This window comes from Myotis myotis, unplaced genomic scaffold (genome assembly GCF_014108235.1).
Source record: "Myotis myotis isolate mMyoMyo1 unplaced genomic scaffold, mMyoMyo1.p scaffold_m19_p_17, whole genome shotgun sequence".
Classification (NCBI taxonomy): Eukaryota; Metazoa; Chordata; class Mammalia; order Chiroptera; family Vespertilionidae; genus Myotis; species Myotis myotis.
In genome coordinates this window covers 13,578,865-13,606,718 of record NW_023416321.1, presented here as the reverse complement: position 1 = coordinate 13,606,718, position 27,854 = coordinate 13,578,865, and the positions used below count along the sequence as shown (strand labels likewise).

At 58.8% G+C, this 27,854-nt stretch overlaps 1 protein-coding gene across 3 annotated transcripts; it reads left to right on the top strand.

The window, feature by feature from the left end:
* On the top strand, nt 1–27,854 carry FMNL1 (formin like 1). Of its 3 annotated transcripts, none has more exons than XM_036341018.1 (27): nt 1–576; nt 10,807–10,890; nt 12,634–12,717; nt 13,648–13,721; nt 14,006–14,089; nt 14,447–14,584; nt 14,843–14,860; nt 16,434–16,542; nt 17,074–17,150; nt 17,355–17,448; nt 18,343–18,417; nt 18,718–18,828; nt 20,053–20,202; nt 20,738–20,839; nt 21,010–21,262; nt 21,559–21,834; nt 22,011–22,135; nt 23,053–23,255; nt 23,740–23,974; nt 24,150–24,218; nt 25,321–25,401; nt 25,482–25,611; nt 25,766–25,929; nt 26,174–26,275; nt 26,423–26,518; nt 26,771–26,891; nt 27,397–27,854. In XM_036341018.1, the coding sequence occupies exons 1-27, from the start codon at nt 448–450 to the stop codon at nt 27,498–27,500; spliced, it is 3,288 nt and encodes a 1,095-aa protein (XP_036196911.1). In that variant the 5' UTR covers nt 1–447; the 3' UTR covers nt 27,501–27,854. The 3 variants fall into 3 exon arrangements, with proteins under 3 accessions (XP_036196911.1, XP_036196910.1, XP_036196912.1); XM_036341019.1 differs by lacking the exon at nt 14,843–14,860 and adding an exon at nt 27,054–27,152 and having other exon boundaries at nt 226–576; nt 12,634–12,747; XM_036341017.1 differs by lacking the exon at nt 14,843–14,860 and having other exon boundaries at nt 12,634–12,747.

The window sequence follows — 27,854 nt, the reverse complement described above, 5'->3', positions numbered from 1 at the left end:
CCATGGCCGCCGCGGACCCCGGCCGGCACCCCGCGCCCGCCCCCTCCCTGCAGCCCGCCCCCCTGGGGCTGGGCGCTCGGCGGCGGCGGCGGAGCGCGGTTTGCGCGCACCGGGAGCGAGAGCAGAAGTTCGAGACGCGCCGAGGGGGGAGCCCGCGCCGCAGCTTCCTGCCCCCGGCCCAGCCCTCTGGCCCCGGCGGCCTGCAGCCTGACTTCCTCCCCCCACCCCGCAGCTCGCCGCCCGGCTCCTCGGACGGGGCCGCCGCGATGGGACGCCGCGCCCGGGCCCCTGCGCGTCGCTGAGCCGAGCTCCCGCGTCGCCGAGCCCCCCGCGACCGCTGCCAGCCGCGGCTCACCTCGTCCCCCAGGCCGGGAGCCTCGCCCCCGGCCCCCCGGAAAGCTGGATTTCCGAGGCTGGAGGCGCCTGGCCGGCTGGGTGGGGACCACCATGGGCAACGCGGCCGGCAGCGCAGAGCCGCCCGCGGGCCTGGCCGCGCCGTCACCCAAGCAGCCCGCGGCGCCCAAGCAGCCGATGCCCGCGGCGGGCGAGCTGGAAGAACGGTTCAACCGCGTTCTGGTGAGGCTGACCTGCCGCGCACAGGGCGCGGGCGGGGTGTGTGTGTGTGTGTGTGTGTGTTGGGGAGGGGGGGCGGCAGGAGCTCGGCACGCGTCCCCGCCCCCCGGGGGCTCAGGTACCGCTTGGAGATCCCCAGCCCAGTGGCTGCCCTCCGCGGGGTGGCACCGACGGTGGCTTCTCTCAGTGACTTAGCACTCTCCCCCCAAAACTTTCTTCCTCAACCACCCAGTCTCCCGCCCCAAGACACCCCATCCCCCCAGAGCTCTCGGATCTAAAGGTCTAAGCAAAAATGTCCTGTGAGCAAGTTGGGAGTGGAGCCCGGAAAAGGGGTTCGCGGGACACCCCCTTCGCCACTGCACACAGGCCCGGCCACCAGGCACGGGTCTGGAGCATCTGCTGGTGTCTCAGGGTCAAAGATGGCAGAGGTGACATGTCACCTCCTGGCAGCTGGAGACGGAGCTGGGTGTTTGGTCTCGATGTGTTGGTGCCTAGGCTGCTGGCAGCTGGGCTGTCAGATCCTGCAGAGGGGATGCTGTGTTTCTCGCCCCCTCTATCCGGGAGAGGTTGCCCAGGGTCCTTATCTTGGGCACCCCTTCCTACCACTGCAGGGATTAAGGGTAGGAAGGATGGGGTCAGGAAGAGTTGCTCACTCTGGCTTGGTGGGGAGCAAAAGTCTGGAGGCACCCACACTGCCCACTGCCACCTGCTCCCGGGAATTGGGGATCTGGGGACTTGGCCACTGGGGAGGGAGCCATCAGCTCAGGCCGAGCCTAGAGGCAGTCAGGATGTGTTGGGTGGGTGGGGGCTCCCTAAGACCTGGTGGGAGGCAGAAGTAAGGAGAAAGGGTCACTCATTCTCACTTCCCTTTCCCCAGCCCAGCCCTGTCCCAGGCTCCCAGGCTCCCTTCTCTAAGTGCCTGGTGGCCTGTCTCCTGTCAGCTCCCTTGCTGGACACTGGGTGACAGGCGAATAAGGCCCTGCCTTTCCCCAGAGGCACTGCCCAGTCTGAGCAGCCTGGCGCTGCAGGTCTGAGGGGGGTTGGGGGGCCCAGGGCGGCGCAGGCAGCAGAGCAGTGGTGGCTGGTGGCCGTCTCAGTGCTTCTCCCCTCTACCTCCCTGACATCATTTCCCTTCCCCTGGCGAGTAGGCTGCCCTTGCCAGGTCCTCTGCATGGCCCCTCCTAACAGTTCCTGGAAATCTTGGCTGCTGCCCCCTCCCAGGAGAAAGGCTCGGAGGGTTTGGAGGGGCTATGGGGTGGGGTCTGGTCTATGCTTGAGAAGCATCTTGCTTGATTATGGGAGAGGGAGGGACTCTGAAGGACACCTCATACCAGGCTGGGCCCCGATTACCCCATCCCTACACCTGTTCCCCTTTCCCCAAACCCATGGCCTGGCAGAGCTGAGCTGAGCTGAGCAGATGGGGAGAGGGGGAGAATGAAGAGAGATGGTGTCTGGGGCCATCTGGGGAGCCTGAGTTGCTGGTGGATCCCTGGACCCCTGCCAGCTTGACGGGGGAACCCAGGTTTCCCCCCCAACCCCCAGCCCCCTGAGTGTGTGTCTATGGATGAGGATTGGACTGGCTCTCAGGGTGAGGTCCAGGCCCCAATTCCTTCTCTGTTACATGCACTAATGAGGAGGAACCATGTGAATAATTCAGACCAGTAGAAAGTCCAGAAGTCAAGTGGTTGAGGTTCTGATGCATGTGTGGGACTTGATTGCTCTGCTGGCGTTTTGGCCTTTGCACAGATTGGCTGAGTCTGACACGAAATGCCATTGGGAGTGCCTAAGTACCAGGGTGTGGAGGGTGGAGGCCCCAAGATGGGCCTTAAAGGGTGTCCTGGGGGGGGGGGGGCGGGAAAGGGTGGTGGCTGGGTAGAAATCTAGGGCAGCACCACCCCAGCCCCCGGTTGCCCCAGTGTGTTTACACCTCATCTTCCTGGGGACAGATCACCCTGTCCCTCATCCTGTATAGACAGAATGCACTCAACCCAAGGTTACTTGGCTAAGAACTTGGCTCTTCTAACTCCCCACCAGCAGGGGCATGAGCTCCATTGGGTGGCAGCCTTGGTCCCTGCCTGAGGCTGCCCAGGACTAAGGCTTTGGCTAAACCCACGGGCCTGGCGATGGGAATTGTAGGGCATGCCTTCATCTGAGCACGGCCTTCATCTGAGTCCTGCCCTTCGTGAATGTCCAAGAGAAGAACCTAAAACGGCTGAGAGTGATGGGCCATCTCCCCCAGAGACACCCAGTCTTGATGGGAGAAGCACGTCCCCGCCCCTTGGGATCTAGTCACTTGGCCCCAGGGAACCTCTTCCTTTCATTTAAGCTCCGCCCTCTCTTTCATTCTTGGTAGGGAGCAGGATCCTGAAACCCCAAACCACTGCTGGGCTCCTGGCTGTGGGGCCCATCTTGTCGGTGAGGGGTGGTGCCCCCACCATGGCCCACAGCCAAAAAGGAGATGCGGGAGCTTGCCCTTCCTTTCCCCCCTGGCAGCCTTTCTCCCATGCAAGGGTGGGTGTGGGCCTACTTTTCTAAGAAGGCTGTACGAGAGAGGGGTGCCCCTGCTTAAAATGGGGGTGGGGAGAAAGGGCAGGTTGAGCCAGGATTTCCGCCTGCTGCCTTAGCAACAGCGGAGGAGCGATGCTGCCCAGCGACATGGGCCTGCTGCAATGGTGGGAAACCAGCCCGCCAGCTCTGCACTCTCGCCTCTCCTGTGCCATGCCCGCGGCTGGGTGTCTTCTGCCCCTTCAGGCCTTCCCCGGCCAGGGTTAGGGTTTGGGATGGCAAGACACTCTTTCCAGGCCTGCCAGGAGTGCCATGCTTATGGTCAGGCAGAGGACACCCTGATCTGTCTGGGCAGGGAGGAGCCTGTAATCTTAGGGCAACGGGATCCAGGGAAGGTGACTGGGATGTTGTCCTTGAGGCTGAGAGTGATGCTGGCATCCAAAAGGAGGCTGGACCACTTGGAGAAGAATTTGCCTGATGGGGCCTAGCTACCCGGGAGTGCCCTTAGCCTGTGCCCAGGGTCATGGGCACTTGGCTAGGCTGTGTGGAGGGGTCAGGACAGCCCCAAGCAGGGTGTGGGTGCTGGGATCCTGCTTTAGCTGGACCCCCCCCTCCCTGCTGGAGCTGGTGTAAGGAGCAGAGGTGGTATCTCCATGCTGTGGGCCTGCCAGGGAGGCGCTGTCTCCTCGACTATCTGTCCCACTCCCTGGGGTGGGGCAGATGAAGTCTGGGGGCATGTAGCTGTGGGGTGGCTCAGGCCCTGTGCCTCCCATCTCTGGGGGGGTCTCACACAGAGGATCCCAGTGGAGTGGTGGCCATGTGGTCAGATGCTGGGCTGGGCAGAGGCTGCGGGTTGACATTCCCAGCAGGCAGGGCGGGCACATGCTGGCCCTGGCCCCCAGGGATGCGGTGGGCATGATTCACAGTGACATCTGGGGCCAGTTGGCAAAGAGCTGGGCGAGATGGGCAGGAGCAGGTGGGGCTGCTCAGAGGGCCACCTCTGCATTTTTCCCAGAAACGTGGAGCCCTGGAAGGTGGCTTGGGCCTCCTGCCTCTGGGAGCGGCCGGGGTTACTCATGGGAAAGGCAGAGGAGATTCCTGGGCTTTGGGGTCGTGAAGCTTGGGTGCTGCATTTTGTCTTTGCCACTTTGTACCTTGAGCAAGTTATCTGCCCCTTCCGAGCTTCAGTTTTCCTCACGTGTGAAAAGAGAGGATAGTAATGGCATATGCCGGCCTCCTAGGACTGTTGGAGGGATTAAATAGGAGGGACCCGCCCTGTGTGGCTCAGTGGTGGAGCATTGACCCATGAACCAGGAGGTCAATTCCTAGTCAGGACACATGCCCGGGTTGTGGGCTTGATCCCCGTGGGGGGCATGCAGGAGACAGCTGCGTGATGTTTCTCTCATTGATGTTTCTATCTCTCTATCCTTCTCCCTTCCCCTCTCTCTGAAAAATCAATTAAAATATTAAAAAAGAAATAGAGTTGAGGGGATTAGATAGAGGGCTTAGCACCGTGCCTGACGCAGAGCAAGTGCTCAGTAAACACTGCACTGTGAGGCGGAGGAGGGGGGGGGGGGCGGGGATGACGGTGGGCTCGGTCCGGTCCTCTCCATCTTGGGGCCCTTCGAGATGAAAGAGCCCACTTGGGCCTCTCCCCTGCCCCCACCCCCCTTACCAAGACCAACCAAGGTTGCTGTCTTTAGCCATCACCGGCCAGGCTGCCCTCCCTGCCATCATGCAGGTCGGCAGCAGTAGGGCCTACACCGAAAACTGCCTGGCGGCCGGAAACCACGAGAGGGAGGGCCCGCCTCTCCTGGAGGGTGGGGCAGCGGTGTTGCTAACGGTAGCTGGTTAACTGTATGCACATGTGGAAGGGGGCAGGGAGGCCTCCACTTCCCTCTGAGAGAGGGTGCGCTGGTGGTGGTGGTGGTGGGGGGGTTCCCCAGTGAGTAAGAGCTCGGTGTGGGCAACAACAGGAAGCGTAGGGTGCTGGGTGGCAGGAAATGGGGCTGGCTGTTCCTGATTCCTCAGACGGGAGACTGGGCCAGGCTGTCTGCAGGAGACCCTGGAGGGCCAGGACCCACATTTTTCATAGTCCTCGGTGCTCCGTCTTTGGAGGAAACGCAATCGTCTTACCCACTTGCCAGCCAGGTCACCGTGGGCAAGCGGCTTAATCTCTCCGTGCCTCAGTTTCTCATTTGTGAAATGGGGATTGAAATAGTATCAATCCCGTAGGCTTGTTGTTGAGGTTTAAATGAGTTAAAGCATTTAGAATGGAACCTCGCACAGAATGTTTTGGGAGTATTTATTATTAGTGTTTAAATATAATTTTCATTGATTTCAGGGAGGAAGGGAGAGGGAGAGAGAGATAGAAACATCAATGATGAGAGAGAATGATGAGAGAGAATCATTGATCAGCTACCTCCTGCATGCCTCCTACTGGGGATCAAGCCCGCATCCCAGGCTTGTGCCCTGACTGGGAATTGAACTGTGACCTCTTGATTCAGACATCTACACTCAACCACTGAGCCACACCAGCCAGGCTGGGATTATTTATTATTATTGTTGTTGTTCTCCTATCAACTTGGCTTTATGGGCAGTGCCTGCTGCCCTGGCTCCCACCCTGCTTGTCCTTGTCCCTGCTGTGGGAATCCTTGAACCCTGTTGGGAGAAACTGTTAACTTTCTGGGGTTCTCAGTACTTGATCCTAGGCTTGGGTTACCCCACAACCCTCTCCTATAAGCCTGGATTGCTTGCCCTAAAAGCCCCAGAAAATCTAGATGTTGGAATTTTTTAAAGTGGATAAAATTGATTGTTTTTAGAGATATGCTGAGAGCTCTAAAACCGAGATTGAGGCCAGATAGAGGTGGGTGGGGGAGATAGATGGAGAAGTGGGGGCTGGGGGACAGGGCCACTTCTAGGCTCATTGGGCTGTGGAACCCCTGCAGGGCTGGTCTGAGACTGGAGTTGGTGCCCAAGTTCAAGGGCATCCTGGGGCTCCAAGGGCGGGCCTCAGGGGAGAGGGTGGGCAGGTGGGTTGGAATTAGTCTCAGCTCAAATGAAAGTGAAACTGGAGGGTGTGGCTGTGTCCAGATGTAGCTGGAGCCCCTCAGTCTCCAGGGACGCCTCCTGACGTCAGCACTGGGGGGGTGTCCTAAAGACCTGCAAGGGCCTGGTCCTCGGGGAGCAAGGCTGGAGGACCCTCTGGCACTCAGAGAGGTAGGAGTAGGGAAGGAGGAGACTGATCTCCACACCTTTTTTTAAAAAAAAATATATTTTTATTGATTTCAGAAAGGCAAGGAGGGGAGAGAGACAGAAACATCAATGATGAGAGACAATCATTGATTGGCTGCCTCCTGCACACCCCACACTGGGGATCAAGCCCACAACCCAGGCATGTGCCCTGACCAGGAATCGAACTGTGACCTCCTAGTTCATAGGTTGACGCTCAATCACTGAGCCATGCAGGCCGGGCTGATCTCCACACATTCTAATAGAAATATTGGGATAAAAAAGAAAGAAAGAAACATTGGGAAATCAGCTCCTTTTCTTGGCTACGCCCCAGGAGATGAAGCCTACCTCCTCCTCCTTCTGACCCAAAGCATACAGGGAGTGGGGGAGGGTGCTGAAGGGCCAGGTCATCTTTGGCCAAGCCTTGGAGGCAGGTTTGTTTTATCTGGATGTTTCACTAACTTCTGCTCACCACACGACCCCTCACCTTGGGATCAGAGACGCACTTCCCCATCCCCGGACTGCCTCTTCGCTGTGGTGCATCACGAAGAGTATTATTGCCGCCAGAACACAGCTTCGCACGGGGGTTCCTAGCAGCTCTGTGGGTCTGAGGCAGGAGGGAAGTGTGCCCATTGTATTATTTATTTATTTATAAAATGTATTTTATTGATTTCAGACAGGAAGAGAGAGGGAGAGAGAGATAGAAACATCAATGATGAGAGAGAATCATCGATTGGCTGCCTCCTGCACGCCCCACACTGGGGACGCAGCCTGAAACCCAGGCATGTGCCCTGACTGGGAATTGAACCATGACCTCCTGGTTCATAGGTCGATGCTCAACCACTGAGCCACACTGGCCAGGCAAGTGTGCCCATTTTATGGAGAAGGAAATTGAGGCTCCTCACCAAAGAAGTGATAGGGCTGGTGGGCCAAGAGCAGCCCCCGCCCCAGGAGGCAAGTCACACACCCCTGGATTTCCCTGTCCTTTCCTGGTCCATGTGAGCTCTGTCAGCCAGACTTCTACGAGTCTCCCAGGGCTCAGCCCCATCGTGCTGCCTCCCTGCTGAGAGCCCTGGGTCTGGGGGCCTGTTCTTATTTTTCAGGGTGGCCTCACCCCACTCAGAGTGAGTGGCATCCACTGGCCCCTCTCCCGCTCCCTAGGGTGCCCATCTCCTCGGTGGGCATAGCCAAGGAACAGCTGCTAATTAGTGCTCAGCGCTGTCAGAGCTATTTCTGATCTCGGAGCCTAAATTTAGCCCGTCTGGCAGGCTGGCATGTGGGCCTGCGGGCCTGAGGGGGGCCAGGTGGGGAAGGGGCAGAGGAGAGAGGGTGGGCCGAGGCTGTGGGTCAGGACAGGTGTGCCGGCTCCAGCAGAGGCCTCCCCTTCCCCACTAATGACCATGGTGCGTCCTGGGGGATGGGCCAGGGCTCTGGGGCAGAGTTAGCTCTGGGCTCAAAGCCCACCCAGCTCCCCTCTTACTGGCTTTGTAACCTGGGGCCAGTCCCTAATCTGTGCTGGCACCTGTAAGATGGGCTAATCATGGTGCCAGTGATGGAGTGAGAGTGGACAGTGGTCACCTGCATGCAAGGCTCAGAGCAGTGCCCAGCTCCCGGCTCCGTAAGCTTTCAGGCAAAGCCGGCCCCCAGGATGGTTGGTGCCGCTGGGACCATTCCAGGCCCCAAACAGGTCCCGGGCTGGGTGAGGGCCCCGAAAGACCCATGTTGGGAAATGGCTCTTCCCTCTAAGCCGCAGCGGTTCTCAACCTGTGGGCCGCGACCCCTTCGCCTAAGACCATCCTGCATATCAGATATTTACGATTCATAACAGTAGCAACATTACAGTTATGTAGTAGCAACGAAAATAATTTTATGGTTGGGTCACAACGTGAGGAACTGTATTTAAAGGGCCAGAAGGTTGAGAACCACTGCCTAAGGCTCAGCTGCCCCTCACCGCACCCCCACCCCCCACCTCCCTCCTCTCTGGTTCTGCTCCGGTTTCCTTGTTATTGCCTGTCCTCCCTCCCTCACTGCTTCTTCCTTCCCCTCAGCCTTGCCCCATCACTTTAGCCCTGCCCCGCCCTGGGTCTCTGTGGGGTGGGGATGGATGAGAGAGAGAGAGAGAGAGAGAGAGAGAGAGAGAGAGAGAGAGAGCAGGGAGGCTCCCTGGCCCAGTAGAACCCTCCCCAAGGGCCCTTGGGGCAGCCCCTCCCCAAGGGCAGGAGCTGCTCTGGCTGTGGCCGTGGTTGGTTGGAGGAGGTGGCGGCTGAGGCAGCAGCAGTTTCCCCAGTCGGGGCTCCTTTCACAAGCGGGGTGAGGAGTGACGCATCCCCACGCCGGCCTGGGGGCTGCTGGAAGGGCAGTTTCACCTTTCACCTCGGGGCCCAGACAGAAAGCTTGGGCAATGGGGGCTGAGCGCGCAGCTTCCTGTGGTCTGGGCCTGACCCAGGGCCGTGATTTTGGGGATGAGGTCTGGGCAGAGCCCTAGCGCTAGGCCCAGCACCCCAGAGAGGAAGCTGGCTGTGGGCCTCGGTGGGTGTGGCCCCTCTCAGTTCCAGCTGTGGCCTCCTGTCTGGGCGTCAGGGCGACGTGAGCCGGGGACCAGGCTGCCTCCCATGTCATCTGAGGAGGCTTGGAGCTCCTGGGGGGCAAGAACTGTTTCCTGGGTCTGACACATAGTAGACACTCAATAAACCCGAGGTTTACTGCATTGGGGTGAATTGGCATCGTCTTCTGGGTCTATTAGGAAGACCTGCTAAGTCTTGGGGGTCCGGGAGCCCTGAGTGCTGGCAACACCCGGTGACTCCACAGCCCCAGCAGGACCGTATGCCTGCCCCGTGGGGAGGGCTCAACAGGGACACCACACCCATGAAGACCCAGGCAGAGCCCTGCTGAGGTTTCCTTAGCTCCTGAGGGGAGTCCCAGCTTGGGCCACCCCAGCGTGCTGTCTGCCTGGGCCACAGACCCAGCCTGGGCCACAGACCCAGCGTGCTGTCTGCGCTCCCCAGGTCCTGTGGCTGGGTGACCTTCCACTGGAATCCCCCCTCCTACCCCCGAAGCCATGATGCACCTGCTTGGAATTCCCTGACCTCTGACCTCAGCTCCCTCAGCCTGTCTCCATCTCCTTCCTTCCAGAAGTGACGAGGTGGGAGGGGCTGGAGAGGGATGGGGAAGAAGGCTGCTGCCTGCGTCATTGCAAGATTTTTTGGTGTTGCCCTAGCCCAGTGGTGGGCGAACTCATTAGTCAACAGAGCCAAATGTCAACAGGACAACGATTGAAATTTCTTTTGAGAGCCAAATTTTTTAAACTTAAACTATATAGGTAGGTACATTGTTATTAACTTAATTAGGGTACTCCTAAGGCTTAGGAAGAGCCACACTCAAGGGGCCAAAGAGCTGCCTGTGGCTTGAGAGCCGCGGTTTGCCGACCACGACCCTAGCCGATTCGGCTCAGTGGGTAGAGTGTTGGCCCTTGGACTGAAAGGTCCCGGGTTCGATTCTGGGCAAGGGTCAAGGGCATGTACCTCGGTTGCAGGCTCGATCCCGGCCCTGGTTGGGGCACGTGTGGGGGGCAACCAATCGATGTGTCTCTCTCACATTGATGTTTCTAGCTCTCTGTCTCTACCCCTCCCTTCCACTCTCTCTAAAAATTATTGGAAAAATATGCTCAGGTGAGGATCAACAAAAAGGTTTTTCTGGTGTTTGTGAGACACTGGTGCCCTGGGCTGGGCATGTGGTGCCTGGTGGTGTGTGGCCACACTGGAGCCTGGCTGTAGATGGCTCTCCTGTTAGCTTCTTGCCCCAATGGAGAAGGGGTGATACCTTCTTATTGCACACTAGAGGCCTGGTGCACAAAATTTGTGCAGGGGCGGGGTGTCCCTCAGCCCAGCCTGCACCCTCTCCAATCTGGGACCCCTTGGGGGCTGTCTGACTGCCGGTTTATCGGGCCTAAACCAGCAGTCAGACATCCCTCTTGCAATCCGGGACTGCTGGCTCCTAACCACTTGCCTGCCTGCCTGCTGGCCTGATTGCCCTAACTGCCCTCCCCTGCCAGCCCGATCACCCCTAACCGCCTCTGCCTCAGCCCCTGCCACCGTGGCTTTGTCCAGAAGATGTCTGGTCTAATTAGCATATTAATTAGCATATTACCCTTTCATTAGTATAGATGGGGAGATGAGCCCAGAGGTGTTTGAGGTCCCAGGAAGTGCCGGGGAGTTGGTGTGGGGTGACAGAGCTCAGGCCCTGGGTCAGGCAGACTTCTATTCAGATCTCAGTGTCACTTTCTAGCTGTTGGGCCTAGGGCAGGGCGCTCCACCTCTGTGCCTCAGTTTCCTCATTGGCTAATGTTACTTGTCTCCCGGGGTGAGGGTGACAGGGACTCATGTGTATGGCAGACCTCTAGGGAGCTGGTCCCTAGTGGGTTCCCTGAAAATGCCCGTGCTGCCTCCCTTCCTGCTGGGCCCCAGGCTCAGGGTCTTTGTCTTGTCCTCCCACTCCCAGAACTGCATGAACTTGCCCCCGGACAAGGTCCAGCTGCTGAGCCAGTATGACAACGAGAAGAAGTGGGAGCTCATCTGTGACCAGGTGGGTACCAGGACCCTTCTGCTACTGGATGCCCTGCCCCGGCCAGGCTGGGGCTGGCTGGAGAGGAGGCACTGCCATGCTGCCCAAAGGGCCAAGACCAGGGGTCCTCAAACTATGGCTCGCGGGCCACATGCAAATACAAATATTGTATTTGTTCCTGTTTTGTTTTTTTACTTCAAAATAAGATATGTGCAGTGTGCATAGGAATTTGTTCATAGTTTTTTTTAAACTATAGTCCGGCCCTCTAACGGTCTGAGGGATAGTGAACTGGCCCCCTGTTTAAAAAGTTTGAGGACCCCTGGCCAAGACCCTACCCAGAGGCCAGGGTAGCATGTGGGGAGGTGCTGGGGTGCTGGCAGCATCTGCAGGGCTCCGGAATCGCCCTCTCTTTGACATGGGCCTCCCTGGAGACCCATGAGTCATGAGCAGGGCTGGGTCTGTCCTCTGAAGAGCTGGCGGGGGCTAGTCCACGAGCTCGCCAGTTCAGCTGGGGCTGTGTCACCATCCTCCTGCTCAGGTTCCTGGAGCAGCCTCTGTCCACCCTCCAGCTCCGGGCGGGGGAAGAAAGGGAATCCCCCGGGGCTGGACATCTTTGCCTGACCCCAGGGGAAGTGGGCAGGGTCCCTGTCCTCCTTTTACCTTGGGTCCGGAGGAGCTGCCGTCCACCACGCAGCTCCCCAAAGCCCACCGGTTACTAAGTGGTGGAGCAGGGACTAGACCCCCTGCCTTGGTTTGGTTTGCGCAGTCAGGAGCCTGGGCTGCCACCTTCAAGGCTCACTGGCTGCCCTGGCCCTGCCAGCTTCTAGGGCTGCTGTCCATGGTAGCAGGAGGACCCCTCCCACTGCTGGGACAGGGTGGGGCCTTGTGGCTGCAGTGATTTTAGTGAACAGGGAGGCGGGCCTGTGGCCGGGAGGCTGAGGGTGGGGAGAGGGGAGCAGGGAGTCTCCCCTGGGAGCCAGGGCTAGGCCTTCTGCTGCTGCTAATGGAGGGGAGGAGCTGGCAGGGCTGGAGTCTGGGGATGGGGGTGGGGAAAGGGCTAGCCTTGGGGAGCGGGGGAGAGCTACCGCCAGAGGCTCTGAGGCTGTAGTAGGGGGTCCCTGCCACTGGGCCTGGCTTCTCAGGTTGGGCTCAAAAGCTTGGGAGAGGTGGAAGGTGGAGGGCTGGGCAGGTGTGAGGGGCCTGGGGTGGGAAGGATGGGAGCTCCTCTGGTAGGAGGCCTTTGATAGGTCACCACCTCTTTGTGGGAGTGGCTCCTGGAGCGCTGGGTGGGGCGGGGGAGTCAGGAGCCCAGGAGATGGGCACACACGGGTACCTAACATCCCAGGTGATTGGACAGCTGGGGTAGTGTCCTGGGGAAGGGGCCCCCAGCCTGCGGAAGACCTGGGCCCGTTCATAAGGTCCCTCCAGTGTTTTCTTCCCAGCATGCCCAGCTGTGGGCTGGGTGTGGGCCAGGGCGGGTGGGGCTGGGAGGGTGCCCACTACTGGGGGGTCTGAGTCCCCTCCTCCCAGGTGGGGTGTATGGCAGGACTGACCCCTCCATACTCCACCCAAGGCTGTGCTAGAGCCACAGTGCGAAGGAAAGTTGGCCCAGGCCTGGGGTCTTTGGAAGTGGCCTGGCTGATGGTTTGGTTAGGGCTTTGGTATTCCCTAGGAACCTGGGGTCAAAGCTGAGAATGGGATGCTGGGACAAAGGCTGGTCGTTTGCCCTGGCTGGTTCCTGTACACCCCATTCCATCTCCCCAGGAGCGGTTTCAAGTCAAGAACCCCCCCACAGCCTATATCCAGAAGCTGAAGAGCTACCTAGAAACTGGTGGGGTCAGCCGAAAGGTAGCATCGGATTGGATGTCCAACCTGGGGGTACACGTCTCCCCCTTTTTCTCTGTTCCTTTCCCCCTGCACTTCCCAGCTCTGGGCAGCTGGAGTAGCTGTGTGTATAAACTTGCCTGTGGTTGTGTGGGTGCATGTATGAGTGTGTGTTCACAGGGACTGAGTGCCCTGGGCAGGCGCTTGCACAGGTTCCTCTGCATATCCCGTGTGTGCTTACACTGCACACGCGTGTGTACTTGTATAGGTGTGTGCGCCCCATGTGTCTGTGCATGAATGTGCATGTGTGTACTTTTGTATTCACATATGGATATGTGTGTACCTTTTAAAATATATATATTTATTGATTGATTCCAGAGAGGAAGGGAGAGGGAGAGAGAGATAGAAATATCAATGATGAGAGATCATTGATCGGCTGCCTCCTGCACACCCCCCACCGGGGATGGAGCCTGCAACTTAGGCATGTGCCCTGACCTGGAATCGAACCGTGACCTCCTGGTTTATAGGTCAACGCTCAACCACTGAGCCACACCAACCGGGCTGTGTGTATCTTTGAGTCCATGTACAGGGTGTGTGTGTACCCCACGTGTCTGTGTGTAGATGTGTAGGTACCTTATATTTGTGTCTGGATGTGCATGTGTGTGTGTACCTGGGGTATTCGTGTTTGAATATGTGTGTGTGCCCTGTGGTCCTGGGTGTCACGTGTGCTGTATGTCTGTGTATGGAGGTCTGTGTGTGCACCCTGCGTGTCTGTGCATGGGGGAGTTTGTGTAGCCTGAGAATGCTTATTCTGTTGGGCAGGTGTGAGGAGGTGGTGGGGGCGGCTGAACGTGAAAGGCCAGTAATGGGGGAAGGGCTGGCTGTTGCCGCAGGGCTTGGTGGGCCTGTGGGAGCCGGGGCTCCACCCACTAGACTCCCGTTCTTGGCCCCCAGTTTAAGAGGCGAGTCCAGGAGTCCACTCAGGTGCTGCGGGAGCTGGAGATCTCCCTGAGGACAAACCACATTGGGTGAGCCAGGGCTCAGCTTTCCTCCAGGCAGCCCCCGGGGCTTCCCTTGCTGAGTCCGCCTCCTACCCCTCCTCTCCCCTGTGGGCCACCTCCGGGGTAGGTATCCAGGACAGCTTCTCTGCCTCCTCCTCTACCCACACCCCTTGAGGCATGGCCAGGCCGTGGGTCCTGCCTGAGCCCCCGAGCATCCCTGGGGAAAGTGCGCCCCAGGGGCCCGTGCCTGTCCTGTGTGCCCACCCTGGGCAGGACCTTCCTGCCGGCGCTGAAGGAGCCTGTGTCCGCAGGTGGGTGCAGGAGTTCCTCAACGAGGAGAACCGCGGCCTGGATGTGCTCCTCGATTACCTGGCCTTTGCCCAGTGCTCCGTCACGTAAGACCCGGCCCTTGCCCGCGTGCTGCTCCTGAATGCTGATCCGCGCCTTTCTGTACCTTGCCGCTCCCCTGGTCACTCCACCCCGTGCAGCCCTAGCCACCCTGGACCCTGCACTGGCCTTGAGCCATGCCTCTTCCTGAAGGCCTGCCATGGACGGGGCGGGATGTATCTTGGGGAGCCCAGCTGGGACCTGTGTTTTCCTCTTCTATTCCACTGTTCCCTCTCCCCCTCCTAAACCCAACACAGTGCCAAGAACACAGCCTCCTCCTGCCCCTCGTCTCTCCCCTCACTTCCCCCCACTCTTCTCTTGAGTACCCCTGCAGTGTTGGCCTCCAACCCCACTCTGACCCTCAGGTATGACATGGAGAGCACAGACAATGGGGCCCCAAGCTCGGAGAAGGGCAAGCCCCTGGAGCAGTCAGTGGAAGACCTCAGCAAGGGCCCACCCGCCTCCTCGGTGCCACAGCCCAGGAGTCGCCACCTGACCGTCAAGTACGTGGGCCCCCTGGCGGGGTGATGGGGAGAAAGGAGACTTCACCCCTAGATCTCTGCATACAGCCAGCCTCACTCTGGGACATCAGGGATGGTGGGAGGGGTAGCCTGGCATTAGGGGTCAGAGTGAGGGCCTCAAACAGAGCTCGGGGCAGGGATGGGCATCTGGGTGGGTCTGGAATAAGGAGGCGGTTTCTGGGTGAATGGGACCCCTTTTGTATCCATTTAACCCCCTGTTTTCTTCCATGCGGCCTCCAGGTGCCCCCCTTCTCCCCGGTATGTAGCTGCCTGGGGGCAGGTGCATGCCTGGTGGTCTCCCGGGTGGTGGTGGGTGGGGTGAGGCGTTCAACTGATGCCCCTGGGTTCAAGCTGCTGTGGATAGGTCACCCCACCCTAACTCAAGGCATCCTGCTGGGGGGTGGGGCGAGGGAAGAAGATGGCCCTGGAGCCTCATGAGGATGCCCACCTTCCTCTCTTCCTCCTTTGGGTAGGACGAGGACTAACTTCATGTTAAGACCCAAAAGCTCACAACATGCTTCATTCATTCATTCATTCATTCATTGAACCAGTATTTTTTGGCCTTTACTATGTATCAGTCATGGCAGCAGGTCCTCAGGAGACAGGTACCCTGCCCTGGGGAGTCCTTGGTCTGGTAGGGGACAATGCGTGACAGGCTGTCATGGAGGTGTGACTGTGAGCTCTGAGAAGGGAGGCGGCCACTGGGGCATCAGGAAGGCTTCCCGGGAGAGGTGGTACGGGAACTGTGTCTGACGAGGGTATGGGCTTTACGGGCAGTGGTGGGGACAGGGAACGGGCAGTGGTGGGGACAGGGAACGGCATTTCAGGCAGAAGGCACAGCGGGAGCGAGAGGCATAGTTTTGCAATGACGAGCGCAGGGTAATGCGGCAGGCAGAAGGGCAAGGCGGGGCCTCACGGTGCTGTTGGACATGTGACAGACTGTCAAGAAGAGCTGATGCGGACGTCACCATTGGCGAGATCTGCAACAACGAAAAGAATCACGCTTTTTAGCAAAGAGTGACTAAGCGCACTCATATACTAGTAGCATTTCCTCCGTGCCAGGCACTGTGCTGAGCTCATGTCATAGTCCCTACAACCCCATCAGAGAGGCGCTACTATTATCATTCCTGTGTTACAAATGAGGAAACGGAGGCACAGGGAGACTAAGTAACTTGCACAGTGAGTGGTGAACTGGGGTTTGAGACAAGGCAGTCTGAATTCAGAGGCCGCCTCTCCAAAGATAAGTCCATGTGGCCGGAAGCGCCCCCTTGTGGAGAGCATTTGCATGGCGGTTTCCAAGCTTTGACAGTCTTCTCTCATAGGCTCCCCATCTCCACAGCACAGTAACCCTTCTTTTCTTCTTCTTCTTCTTAAAAATACGTTTTTTATTGATTTCAGAGAGGAAGGGAGAGGGAGAGAGATGGAAACATCAATGATGAGAGAGAATCATTGATCAGCTGCCTCCTGCACAGCCCTTACCGGGGATTGAGCCCACAACCGGGGCATGTGCCCTGCCCGGGAATCGAACCTTGACCTCCTGGTTCCTAGGTCGATGCTCAACCACTGAGTCACACTGGCTGGGTCACAGTGACCCTTCTTAATGCCAAGTTTCTGTTAAGGGTCTTTGTTTTCTGACCCACCCTCCTCCACATCCTCCCCAGCATGTCAGGCCCCAGGCCGGGACTGAGGGGAACTTCCTGTCCTCAGCCACCCTCTTGGTTGGGTGCATGTGCCCCCCTCTTACCCCAGAGGCCATCTGAGTGTTGGGGGTTTGGCCAGGAAGCTGGGTTTGGGACTCTGACCCCTGCTGCCTCCTCCCCACCCGGCCCAGGCTGACCCCAGCCCACAGCAGGAAGACGCTGCGGAACTCGCGCATCGTCAGCCAGAAGGATGACGTCCACGTCTGCATTATGTGCTTGCGTGCCATCATGAACTACCAGGTTGGTCAGCCAGGCCAGTCCTTACTAGGGGCTGCCTAAGCCGCTGAGGTGCTGGGACCGACTGTGCCCCCACCCTGTCCTCCACTGGAGGACCTGGGCATCTGGGCTGTTGGCTCAGGGTCTTGAGGCCGACCATCTTCTGCCCCTTCCAGGTCAGGTCCCCTAGAGTACCCCGGGCATGGGTGTGTCTCACGTGGGGACTTAGGCATACCCACCAAGAAAGGCTGGTCACCAGGCCCATGGGGAGAGCAGCTCTGGGTTATTTCAGTGGGAGGAGTGATAAGTGAAGCCGGTCCTCCCTCACTCAGCCGGCCTTTGAGGACTCCCTGTCCAAGGTGCTGAGTCCTGACACTGACTTTTGAACAAAGGTATTTAAAAAGAGGGACCAGGCTTTGGCTGCCTCAGAAGAGGCTGTGGATAGATATAAAGAACTTCCTAAGCGCAAGGGCAGTGGTGTGGCCCTGGCGATCCCAGAAGTGCTGGCAGTCCTGGGGGTCTGCCTGGAGGAGCTGACCTCTTCCCTCTCCCCAGTCTGGCTTCAGCCTCGTCATGAGCCACCCAGCCTGTGTCAATGAGATTGCTCTGAGCCTCAACAACAAGAACCCCAGGTGAGGTCCAGGCCCCTAGCCTTTCTCTATCTAGATTTTCCTGCTACTTTACCGCTTGCCTACTCTGTCCCCCCATTCTCAGGACTACTGCTCAGGCTCATTCCACCCCCCTCACCAGCTGCCCTGCCTGTCATGAGCCAGGCCCCTGTCCACCTTTGCGTTGGGCCTGCTGTTCTCAAGGGACAACCTGACCTGTCTCCCCAGAACCAAGGCTCTGGTGCTGGAGCTGCTGGCGGCTGTGTGCCTGGTGCGGGGAGGACACGACATCATCCTCGCAGCCTTTGACAACTTCAAGGAGGTACTGGAGGTCCCCCCTTCCAAAGGTGTACTTGTCCTCTAGTGTTGCTTAGAGCCCTGCTGGCAGTTGTGGCCTCTGCTGGGGGAAGTTGGGGATCTGAGGTGGACATTTGGGGAACACAGGGTGGGGACAATCTGGGATGGGGAAGCTCTGAAGAGAAGATGTAGAGTCACGGAGGGGCACTGCCTGGGGTGACAGGGACAGCTATGAGCATCGGCTGACCCTCTGACCCTCAGCCTTGCCATATCCAAGTTGGACTTGATCCATACATCTCAGAGTTGCTGACTCTGGTTAACTGGCTCATGAGAAGTGAATGCTTGAGAATACGATGCAGAAGTCAGCACATGGCCTTCATACCTTTAAGGAATATTTATTGAGCACCTAGTATGTGTCAGACACAGAGTGGGCACTCGAGATGTATTAGTGATCAGTTAACAAAAGAAATACGCAGGGAAAGGCAGATAATAAACAACATAATAAATATGCAAATTACATAGTGTGTTAGAAAATGCTCAGTGCTATGGGGAAAAAGTGAGGGATGCTGTAGGGGCTGGGAAGCTGGTTGCAGGGTGGTCAGGGAGGCCTCCTGAGAAGGTGGGATTTGATCAGAGCTGCGAGGGAAGTGAGGGACTTGGCGTGGCAGCTATCTCAGGTAAGAGCACACCAGACAGATGGATCAGGAAGTGCAAATGTCCTGAGGTGGGGATGTGCCAGGATGCCAGTGCAGCCTGAGTGAGGGGGAGGGTTATGAGAGATCGAGGGGGAGGAGAGATTTTGAGCAGAAGAGAATCATGGCCTGACTGAGATTTAACTTGAGAGGAGCCTGTAGCAGCTGGAAGATGGCTTAGGAGGTGTAGCACTGGGGCCTCAGTGACAGCCATTGTCCCCACCCAGGTGTGTGGGGAGCAGCACCGCTTTGAAAAGCTGATGGAATACTTCCGGAATGAAGACAGCAACATCGACTTCATGGTGAGCTCAGGGGCCCAGCTGGGGCTCGGCCACTCTCAGATGCAAGATGTGGCCAGGGGCCTGGGTATCTGCACCTGAAAAGTATGAGGATTGATGGTTGGGGGCGGGGGAGAGGGTTAGATGTTTGAGAGGGGGAGGCAGGAGGGAGGGGACATGGGAGAGAAATATGGGTAGGGACAAAGCTGGGTTTGTGGAGTGAGAAATGAGGGAGGCAGACTTGGGGAGTATGTGGGGGGCAGAAGACACTAAGAACCCCTCACCCAGAGGATCACAGACCTGCTCATGTCCCCCACCCCCCAGGTGGCCTGCATGCAATTCATCAACATCGTGGTACACTCAGTGGAGAACATGAACTTCCGAGTCTTCCTGCAATATGAGTTCACCCACCTGGGCCTGGACCTGTACTTGGAGGTGAGCCCTGCACTCTCCCCCGGACTTAACCGTTTGCCCGGAGTATGGCTCAGTGGTTGGCAGCATGGGTGTTGGGGTCAGGCAGGCTTGGGTTCAAATCCTGGCTCTGTCACTTCCTAGCCAATGTGACCTTGGATAGGTCTCTTCTCTCTGAGTCTCAGTCTTCCCATCTGTAAAATAGGAGAATCTTAGCGATAATAATAACTCTCAATAGGAAGGCATCTGCCACATAATAGACACCCACTCCATGAAGCCGGGCATGAGAACAGGCTTTAGGTGGCCCTGGGTCTGGCTCCCGGAGCACACAATGGGGAGTGCAGAGAGACTGGGCCAAAGGGAGAGCCGGCGCACACCGGATGGGCCCGGCCATGGCAGGTCCTTTCCCTGGGGAAGGCAGACAGGGGGCTTGGTGCTTCCTGGCCTGAGCAGAGAAGCTGCAGCTTTCTTCTCGAATTCCTTGGGAGGCTTCGTGGGGGAGGGCCTTTGGGATCGGATTGATAAAACCATGACTAGCAGCAGGCTAGGGTGCTATTTCTACACAAGGGAATATTATTCAGCCACAAAAGGAATGAAATACTGATCCATACTACAACACAGAGCCTCAAAAACGTTATGATAAGTGAAAGAAGTCAGACACAAAACACCACATAGTGTATGATGCTTTTATAGAAAATGTCCAGAATAGCTAAGTCCATAGAAGTAGAAAGTGGATTGGTGGTTGGTTGGCAGGGGCCGGGGAGGAGGGAATGGGGAGTGGAGTGGCTGCTAATGGGGACAGGGTTCTGGAATTAGATAGCAATAATGGTTGCACAACCTTGTGACTATACTAAGAACTCCTGAGCTGTACAGTTTAAAATAGTGAATTATATCTCAATAAAGAATAAAGGAGCCCGGCCAGTGTGGCTCAGTGGTTGATCATCGACTCATGAACCAAGAGGTCACCAGTTTGATTCCAGGTCAGGGCACATGCTGGGGTTGTAGGCTTGATCCCCAGTGGGGGGCATGCAGGAGGCAGCTGCTCAGTGATGTTTTTCTCTGATCGACGTTTCTCTCTCTCTATCCCTCTTTCTATCTAAAAACAAACAAAAACTCAAAAGAAAAAAGAATCAAGGGAAAAAGCAGGCTAGGGCTCCGGCCCCTTCCTCTGGGCTCTGGTGGTGATGGGGTGGTATTGGAAAGCCCCCCTCACACCAGGCCTCACCCGCCTTTCCCTCTGGGAGACAGAGGCTGCGGGTCACCGAGAGCGACAAGCTGCAGGTGCAGATCCAGGCGTACCTGGACAATGTGTTCGATGTGGGCGTGCTGCTGGAGGACACGGAGACCAAGAACGCCGTGCTGGAGCACATGGAGGAGCTGCAGGAGCAGGTGACCCTGGTGAGAGCCGCTCCTGAACTTGGCCCGGAACATAGTAGGCCCACAGGTCCCCACACCGGCATCAGGCGCTGGGCTTACCACTGGTTCTAGGAGGAACTGGGCATGGCTGCCTGGCTCCTGAGTTTTACCTGAACCTACATCCTCAATCCTCTGGGTGTCTTTCTCAGTGAGTGTTCACTGAGCTCCTACACTGTGGGGGGCCCCTGAGGACGACAGGCCCCCTCCTCTCTCAGTGCCCAGACCCCAGGCCCTGACTTGGGGGGACCGTCCAGCCTAAGGCCCCTCCCAGCTCGGTTGCCTCTTCACCTACCTCCCCCATTAGTGGGGCCTTGGATTCCCCTTCCGAGAGAACGTTAGCGCCCTCAGTGCCTCACCCACTTGGGTTCAAGTGCCAGGCTCGGCCCACCCAACACCTTGGGCTGTGCGTCAGGAAGCCGCCCCCAGCTCTCCAGACGGCCATGCCTGATGCCGCCCCCTCGCCGGTGGTGCCAGTGCCTGGGTGCGGGTGGGAACTCACCATGTGCCGCCGCCACAGCTGACAGAGCGGCTTCGGGACGCGGAGAACGAGTCCATGGCTAAGATCGCCGAGCTGGAGAAGCAGCTCAGCCAGGCCCGGAAGGAGCTGGAGACCATGCGGGTGAGGCTGGGGCTGGGGCCGGGGCCGGGGCTGGGCTAGGGGGCGTCTGGGTTCCCAAGAGCAGCCCAGTTGGGGCTTCTAGACGTTATCCCTCCCTCTGCCCTGGCAAGGCGATGGGGCTGGGCGACAGGCCTGCGGGTGGGCACTGACCCCTCCCCTGGGGCTTGCAGGAGCGCTTCAGCGATTCCACGGCCATGGGCGTCCCCAGGCGTCCACCCGAGCCTGAGAAAGGGCCTGCTCCGGCCTCGGCAAGGCCCTCGGCTCTAGAGCTGAAGGTGGAGGAGCTGGAGGAGAAGGGGTTAATCCGTATCCTGCGGGGACCTGGGGATGCTGTCTCCATCGAGATCCTCCCCGTCGCCGTGGCAACTCCAAGCGGCGGTGATGCCCCGACTCTGGGAGTGCCCAGCAGCTCCCCCAGCCCAGGTGCGCCGATCTCCAAGCCGGGTGGGGTGGGGCGGGGTGGAGTGGGGTGGGGTGGGGGGACCAGGGCCTGGAGAGGCAGCCTAAGGACACCGGCCGGAAGAGCGGGCAGGGTGGGGGCGGGAAGGGGGAGAGGTAGGGTTTGGTTGCGGGTGCAGCTCAGGTAGACGCGGGTGCGTGGGAAATGGGACCAGTGCGCGTGCGCACGGCGGGGAGGCGGAGACCAGACCACGGTAGCGGGACCAGGACACCTCCCCCTCCCCGTCCTCATCCTCGGCTCTCTCTCCCACCCTCGGCAGAGCCGGTTCCCGGAGCAGCAGCCCCGCCCCCGCCGCCCCCGCTGCCCGGCCTCCCCTCCCAGCAGGAAGCCCCGCTCGCGGAGCCCCCCCTGGCGCCGCCCCTCCCCGGCAGCGCGGAGCCCCCGCCCCCGCCCCCGCCGCTGCCCGGAGTCCTGCCGCCCCCGCCGCCGCCGCCGCCGCCCCCTGGCCCAGATGGGCTGGTGCCTCCCCCACCCCCGCCGCCTCCCGGAGGTCTCTCTGGTGCCCTTGGGGAGCCGGGCCCAGAGATGGGCCCAGGTAAGTGGACCACCCAGGGCTGGGGCAGCTGGAGGGTGGGACCTTGGCCTCCGTGTCCTCCAAGCACCTCTCCTACTACCTCCTGCCCGCCCTGTCAGGCCTCGCCGAACCCTGGCTCCCTCCAGCCACCCCGCCCTCCATGGCCCCCAGTACTCACCATTCCCTCCCTGTCCCAGGAGTGAAGGCCAAGAAACCCATCCAGACCAAGTTCAGAATGCCCTTCTTAAACTGGGTAGCCCTGAAACCCAGCCAGATCACGGGTACTGTCTTCACTGAGCTCAATGATGAGAAGGTGCTGCAGGTGAGTGTGGCCTTGCTGGCTGCCGGTGTGGGCACCAGAGAAGGAAGGGACTTGCCCGGATCATGCTGGGCACTAGGAGTGGCCACCTCCACCCCATTTTACAGATGAGGACGTGGAGGCCCAGGGATGGGCATTCAGCCAAACTGGGTTCGTGACTCTAGTAGGCAGTGCCTCCTTACTCCCCGGAGGCGTTCCCTCCCGTCCCTGAAGAAGGGCACAGCCCGCCCCCCAGTCTGGCCTCTCTCCCCTCTTTTGAGACCCCTCTCCACCACCTTCCCACAAACAGCCAGGGCTTCAGTCCTTCCAATCCACTTTCAGTGTTGGTTTTTAAAAAAATATTTTTATTGATTTCAGAGAAGGAGGGCAAGGGTGAGAGAGATGGAAACATCAATGATGAGAGAGAATCATTAATAGGCTGCCTCCTGCACGCCCCCTACTGGGGATCAAGCCCACAACCACAACCGGGCATGTGTCCTGATTGGGAATCGAACCTGCAACCTCCTGGTTCATAGGTTGACGCTCAACCACTGAGCCATGCCGGCCAGGTCCACTTCCAGTTTTTCCAAAGGCTTGTGTTCTCTGGCCTCCAGGCCATTGCTCAAGCTGTTCCTCATGCCTGGAATGCCCTTCCTTCCCCCCTGGCCAATTCAGCTCTTCCTTCATCTCTAACTTCTTGGAGTCTGGGTCCCCTGGGTTGGGTACTGCTCCTCCTCCTCCTCCTTCTCCTCAGTGCTCCCTGAGCTTCCCCTGTGTCCCCCATCAGGGCCTGTGGTCAAGTTGAATTACTGGCTTGTTTCTTTCTCTGCCAGTGGCCAGGTCAGGGCTGGATAGGGGCTCAAGCAATGAGCACGGTGCTCAGCCAGGAATGCACGAGACCCCAGCCCACCCGGCCCCACCTCCTCTCCCTGTGCCCTCAGGAACTGGACATGAGTGACTTTGAGGAGCAGTTCAAGACGAAGTCCCAAGGTCCCAGCCTGGACCTCAATGCTCTCAAGGGTAAGGCAGCCCAGAAGGCCCCCACCAAAGCCACACTCATTGAGGCCAACCGGGCCAAGAACCTGGCCATCACCCTGCGCAAGGGCAACCTGGGAGCGGACCGCATCTGCCAGGCCATCGAGACGTGAGTACCTCTGCCTGGGGCTTGTGGGCATCCCAGCCCTCCTGCTGGCCAGTGCTTAGGCAGATCCTAGTAAAAGAGCCCCAACTATGGGACAGAGCCCACCAAGCTTCATATCAACCCTAGTCAGGCAATAGGGGGCGAACCTTGTTCCCATTTTCAGATGGAGAAACTGAGGCCATACTGTGAGTTCATGCCAGATTGAGATGTTCCCATTCTCCCCACTTCTCCCCCCACCCCCTCCGCCTCCTTGCCCAGCTATGGGCACTCAGGCTCAGGCACTTACAGCTGGACATCTGCCACTGATGTTTGCTGCGGACCCCGGGCTTTCCAGCTGCCAACTTCCCTTGACTTCTACCTCTTGTTCCCCGAAGCTGTTGGCAAATGTGAAATACTGAAGTTCATTTACTCAATCAAGGAAGGGGAGGGGATATCCTGCTCTCGAGAACTGGTGGGTATGGAGCAATGCCTACCCCTCTGCCTCCAGGTACGACCTCCAGGCCCTTAGCCTGGACTTCCTGGAGCTGCTGACCCGCTTCCTGCCCACGGAGTATGAGCGCACCCTCATCGCCCGCTTCGAGCGGGAGCAGCGGCCGATGGAGGAGCTGTCAGAGGAGGACCAGTTCATGCTGCGCTTCAGCCGCATCCCGCGCCTGCAGGAGCGCATGGCCGCGCTAACCTTCATGGGCAACTTCCCGGACACCGTCCAGCTGCTCATGCCGGTGTGGGCGGGGCAGGCAGAGTGGTGTGGGTGTGGCCTGGGGTGAGGATGGGGTGAGGGCCTCCCCAAGCCTGGGCTCCAGGAGGACATTTGGGAGTATTTGAGCCTTCTGTGGGCTTGCCCCCACCACACACACACAGCCCCAATTTACCTTGCCTCCTCCATCCCATCCCCAGCAACTGAATGCCGTCATTGCAGCCTCAATGTCCATTAAGTCGTCTGACAAACTCCGCCAGATCCTGGAGGTGAGTAAGATGCCAGGGCAAGGGCCTGGGAGGTAGGGTCCCCCCTTGACTCCTTGCCTGTTCTAGGTCTTATTAGAGGGAGACTCAGGCCCTGCCCTGCACACCTAGGCTGCAACAAACATAATGTTCCCACCTCTCACATACAGGCTCAGGGTGAGAGTGAGGGCCATGCACAGGATGGGGCAAAAGAATAAAAACTCGCCCTAGCCGGTTTGGCTCAGTGGATAGAGCGTCGGCCTGCGGACTGAAGGGTCCCAGGTTCGATTCCGGCCAAGGGCACATGCCTACGTTGTGGGCACGATCCCCAGTCGGGGATATGCAGGAGGCAGTCAATCAATGATTCTCTCTCATCATTGATGTTTCTCTCTCTCTCTCCCTCTTCCTTCCTCTCTTAAATCAATAAAGAAATATATTAAAAAAAAAAAGAATGAACTCTCAGAGTTTATTCTTAAAATATGTTTTTATTGATTTCAGAGAGGAAGGGAGAGGGAGGGATAGAAACATCAATGATGAGAGAGAATCATTGATTGGCTGCCTCATGCACGCCCCCTACTGGGGATTGAGCCTGAAACCTGAGCATTTGCAAGAATCGAACCGTGACCTCCTGGTTCATAGTTCCACGCTCAACCACTGAGCCACACCAGCTGGGGTCTTCTTGTATTATTATTTATTAATTATTGTATTCAAAAGTGGATACAACTGTAAACCTACTTTTGCCCCCCCCCACCTCCCCCCATACAGCATCACACCTCAGACCCTTCCTGGGGTTACTGTGTGATGAGCAGAACCCAATCTGCTCAGTGGAGTCCAGGGCAGCAGTAGAAATGGCTGTTAGAAAGGTGGCGACTCCACAGCCTAGGAAGAGAGGTTGGCAGCACAGTTTTGGGTAGGAATAACAGAGGACAAAATTGGGTGTGCCATGGTGTTAGCCGTGTACATGTGTCAAACATGTACACATGCAGGTCCATGTGTCATGGCCCTCGGGGGTCCACGCGGGACTGGGCTGAGTGTGGGGCTTGCTCTGTGCCACCTTTGCTTGTGCAGCTTATGCTTCAGGGGTTTCCTCCGCTCATGGCCCTGCTGAGCTCTCCGTCTCTCCTAGATCGTCCTGGCCTTCGGCAACTACATGAACAGCAGCAAGCGTGGAGCAGCCTATGGCTTCCGGCTCCAGAGTCTGGATGTGGTGAGGGGCGAGGGGAAGGGTCCCCTGGACTGGGAGAGGGGGGAGGGCTGGTGGCCTGTGGCTTACAACTGCCATTGCAGCTGCTGGAGATGAAGTCGACCGACCGAAAGCAGACGCTGCTGCACTACCTGGTGAAGGTCATTGCCGAGAAGTATCCACAGCTCACAGGCTTCCACAGTGACCTGCACTTCCTGGACAAGGCGGGCTCAGGTACGGGTGGGCAGTACCCCCATCCTTGGGCTGGGGGAGCGGCTCAGCCCTGGAGATTGATACGGGTTGGGAGAAAACAAGGCGACCACAGGGTGTCATCGGACAGGAATGCTGCCTCTCTGATTCCCTGCCTCTCCACTGCCCCGTCCACCAGTGTCCCTGGACAGCATCCTAGGGGACGTGCGCGCCCTGCAGCGAGGCCTGGAGTTGACCCAGCGGGAGTTTGTGCGGCAGGATGACTGCGCGGTGCTCAAGGAGTTCCTGAGGGCCAACTCCCCCACCATGGATAAGCTGCTGGCAGACAGCAAGACAGCGCAGGTGGGCTGGGGCTGGCCAGGCCCGGGAGATGGGGAGGGCGGGGAGGGGGTAAGCAGGGCAACCTAGGTGGGGTCGAGTAGCCAAGGCTTGGACGGGAGTGGACACCTTGGGGGATGGAGTAGGAGTGAGGGGCCACCTGCCAGGAGGAGCAGAGATGAAGTCGCTGGTGTCTTAATGGGGGGACAGAGCCGTGGTCAGGCTTCGAGGGGTCCACACCGATGGGGCTGACAGGCTGTGTCTGCAGGAGGCCTACGACTCCGTGGTGGAATACTTCGGAGAAAACCCCAAGACCACGTCCCCCTCCATGTTCTTTACCCTCTTCAGTCGCTTCGTCAAGGCCTACAAGGTATGTGTTCCTGGTAGGCAAGCTGGGACCACTGCCGGGTTCTGCAGCCTCTCCGTGTGGGCAGTGGGAGGGGTGGGGCTGCTTCTGTTGGGGGGCAGGATCCGTGAGGGAGGCCTCAGCTCATGGAGACCAACCTTGGCCCCTCAGAAAGCTGAGCAGGAGGTGGAACAGTGGAAGAAAGAAGCGGCTGCTCAGGAGGCAGGCGCTGAAACTCCAGGCAAAGGGGACTCCCCAGCACTCAAGGTAGGCAGCTGCCCCTGAGCGTGGCCCTGGCATGCAGGGATGTGTAGTGTCCTCATCCCAAAGATCTGGCCCTCCTCCACACCCTCATTTTTACTGATGGACCCTGTGGGTAGCCTGGGATGGGAAGGGGTTCCTTCTGCTCCAGCCAGCAGTGGGGGCTTGCTGGGGGCAGGAGGGCACCAAACAGGGTGTGGTGGTGTTGGGGGGAGGGGATCCTGGAGCTGGAGCTACATACCCTTCCCCTCCCCCCAGTCCCCACCGAAGGCTCGGAGGCCACAGATGGACCTCATCTCTGAGCTGAAACGGAAGCAGCAGAAGGAGCCACTCATCTATGAGAGTGACCGCGATGGGGCCATTGAAGACATCATCACAGGTGAGGGCTTGGCCAGGCCTGTCTCCTCCTCCGTCTGTCCTTCTATGCTGTCCTCCACCCACCTCCCACCCTGGGGGTCTGGCTGCCTCACTGCCTCTTTGCTACTTTTTCTGTCTTTTTCCTTTTCCCTTTCTCTCCCCACTCCTCCCCCCTAACCCTCAGTGCTCAAGACGGTGCCCTTCACGGCCCGCACTGGCAAGCGGACATCCAGGCTCCTCTGTGAGGCTAGCCTGGGCGAGGAGATCCCCCTCTAGCCCTCAGGTACCTCCGATGGCCTGGCCTCCGATTCCTGGGGCTGCCCATAGCCCTGGGGGCCCTGGGGGAGGGGGGCGGGAATGAGTGCTGCTGCCCTCTCCTGGAACCCGCATGCTGGGATGCGTTTGAGGGGGTCTGGTAAACATAGACAGGCCCTTCCCACATGTATACCACCTGGTCCCCAGGAGGGTAAGGCGTGTGCCCCGTGCAGACTCCTGAAGGGTAACTGCGTCTGTCTCCTCTCTGCTAGACCTGCGGAACCAGCCCTACATCCGCTCGGACACAGGCCGCCGCAGCGCCCGCCGGAGACCCCCGGGACCTCCCATGCAGGTCACCTCGGACCTCTCGCTGTAGCCCCCATTTCCACAGATGGACTCTGGGGATGGGGAGGGGCAAGACGGGGCTCAAGGAAGGGGGTCCTCAGCTCGGCTGGGCCGGGCAGCCCTTCTGCCGCTGGCCCCAGCCAGGGGCTCACCCAGATGGGCAGGCGCACTCTCATCTTGCTACAGGCGTCAGCATCGCCGGCCCCGCCCCCCAAATGCTGCTCGCAGCACCCTCCCCCCCCCCCCCATAGCCATACTGTACTTAGCCTCAGCGGGAGCCTGGCCGGTAACTTATAAAGTGCAACCTCGCCCCCCCTCCCGCCCCCATCCGGGGACTCTCCACGGACCTTATTTTTATACAAGATTAATAAAGATGTTTGCAAGA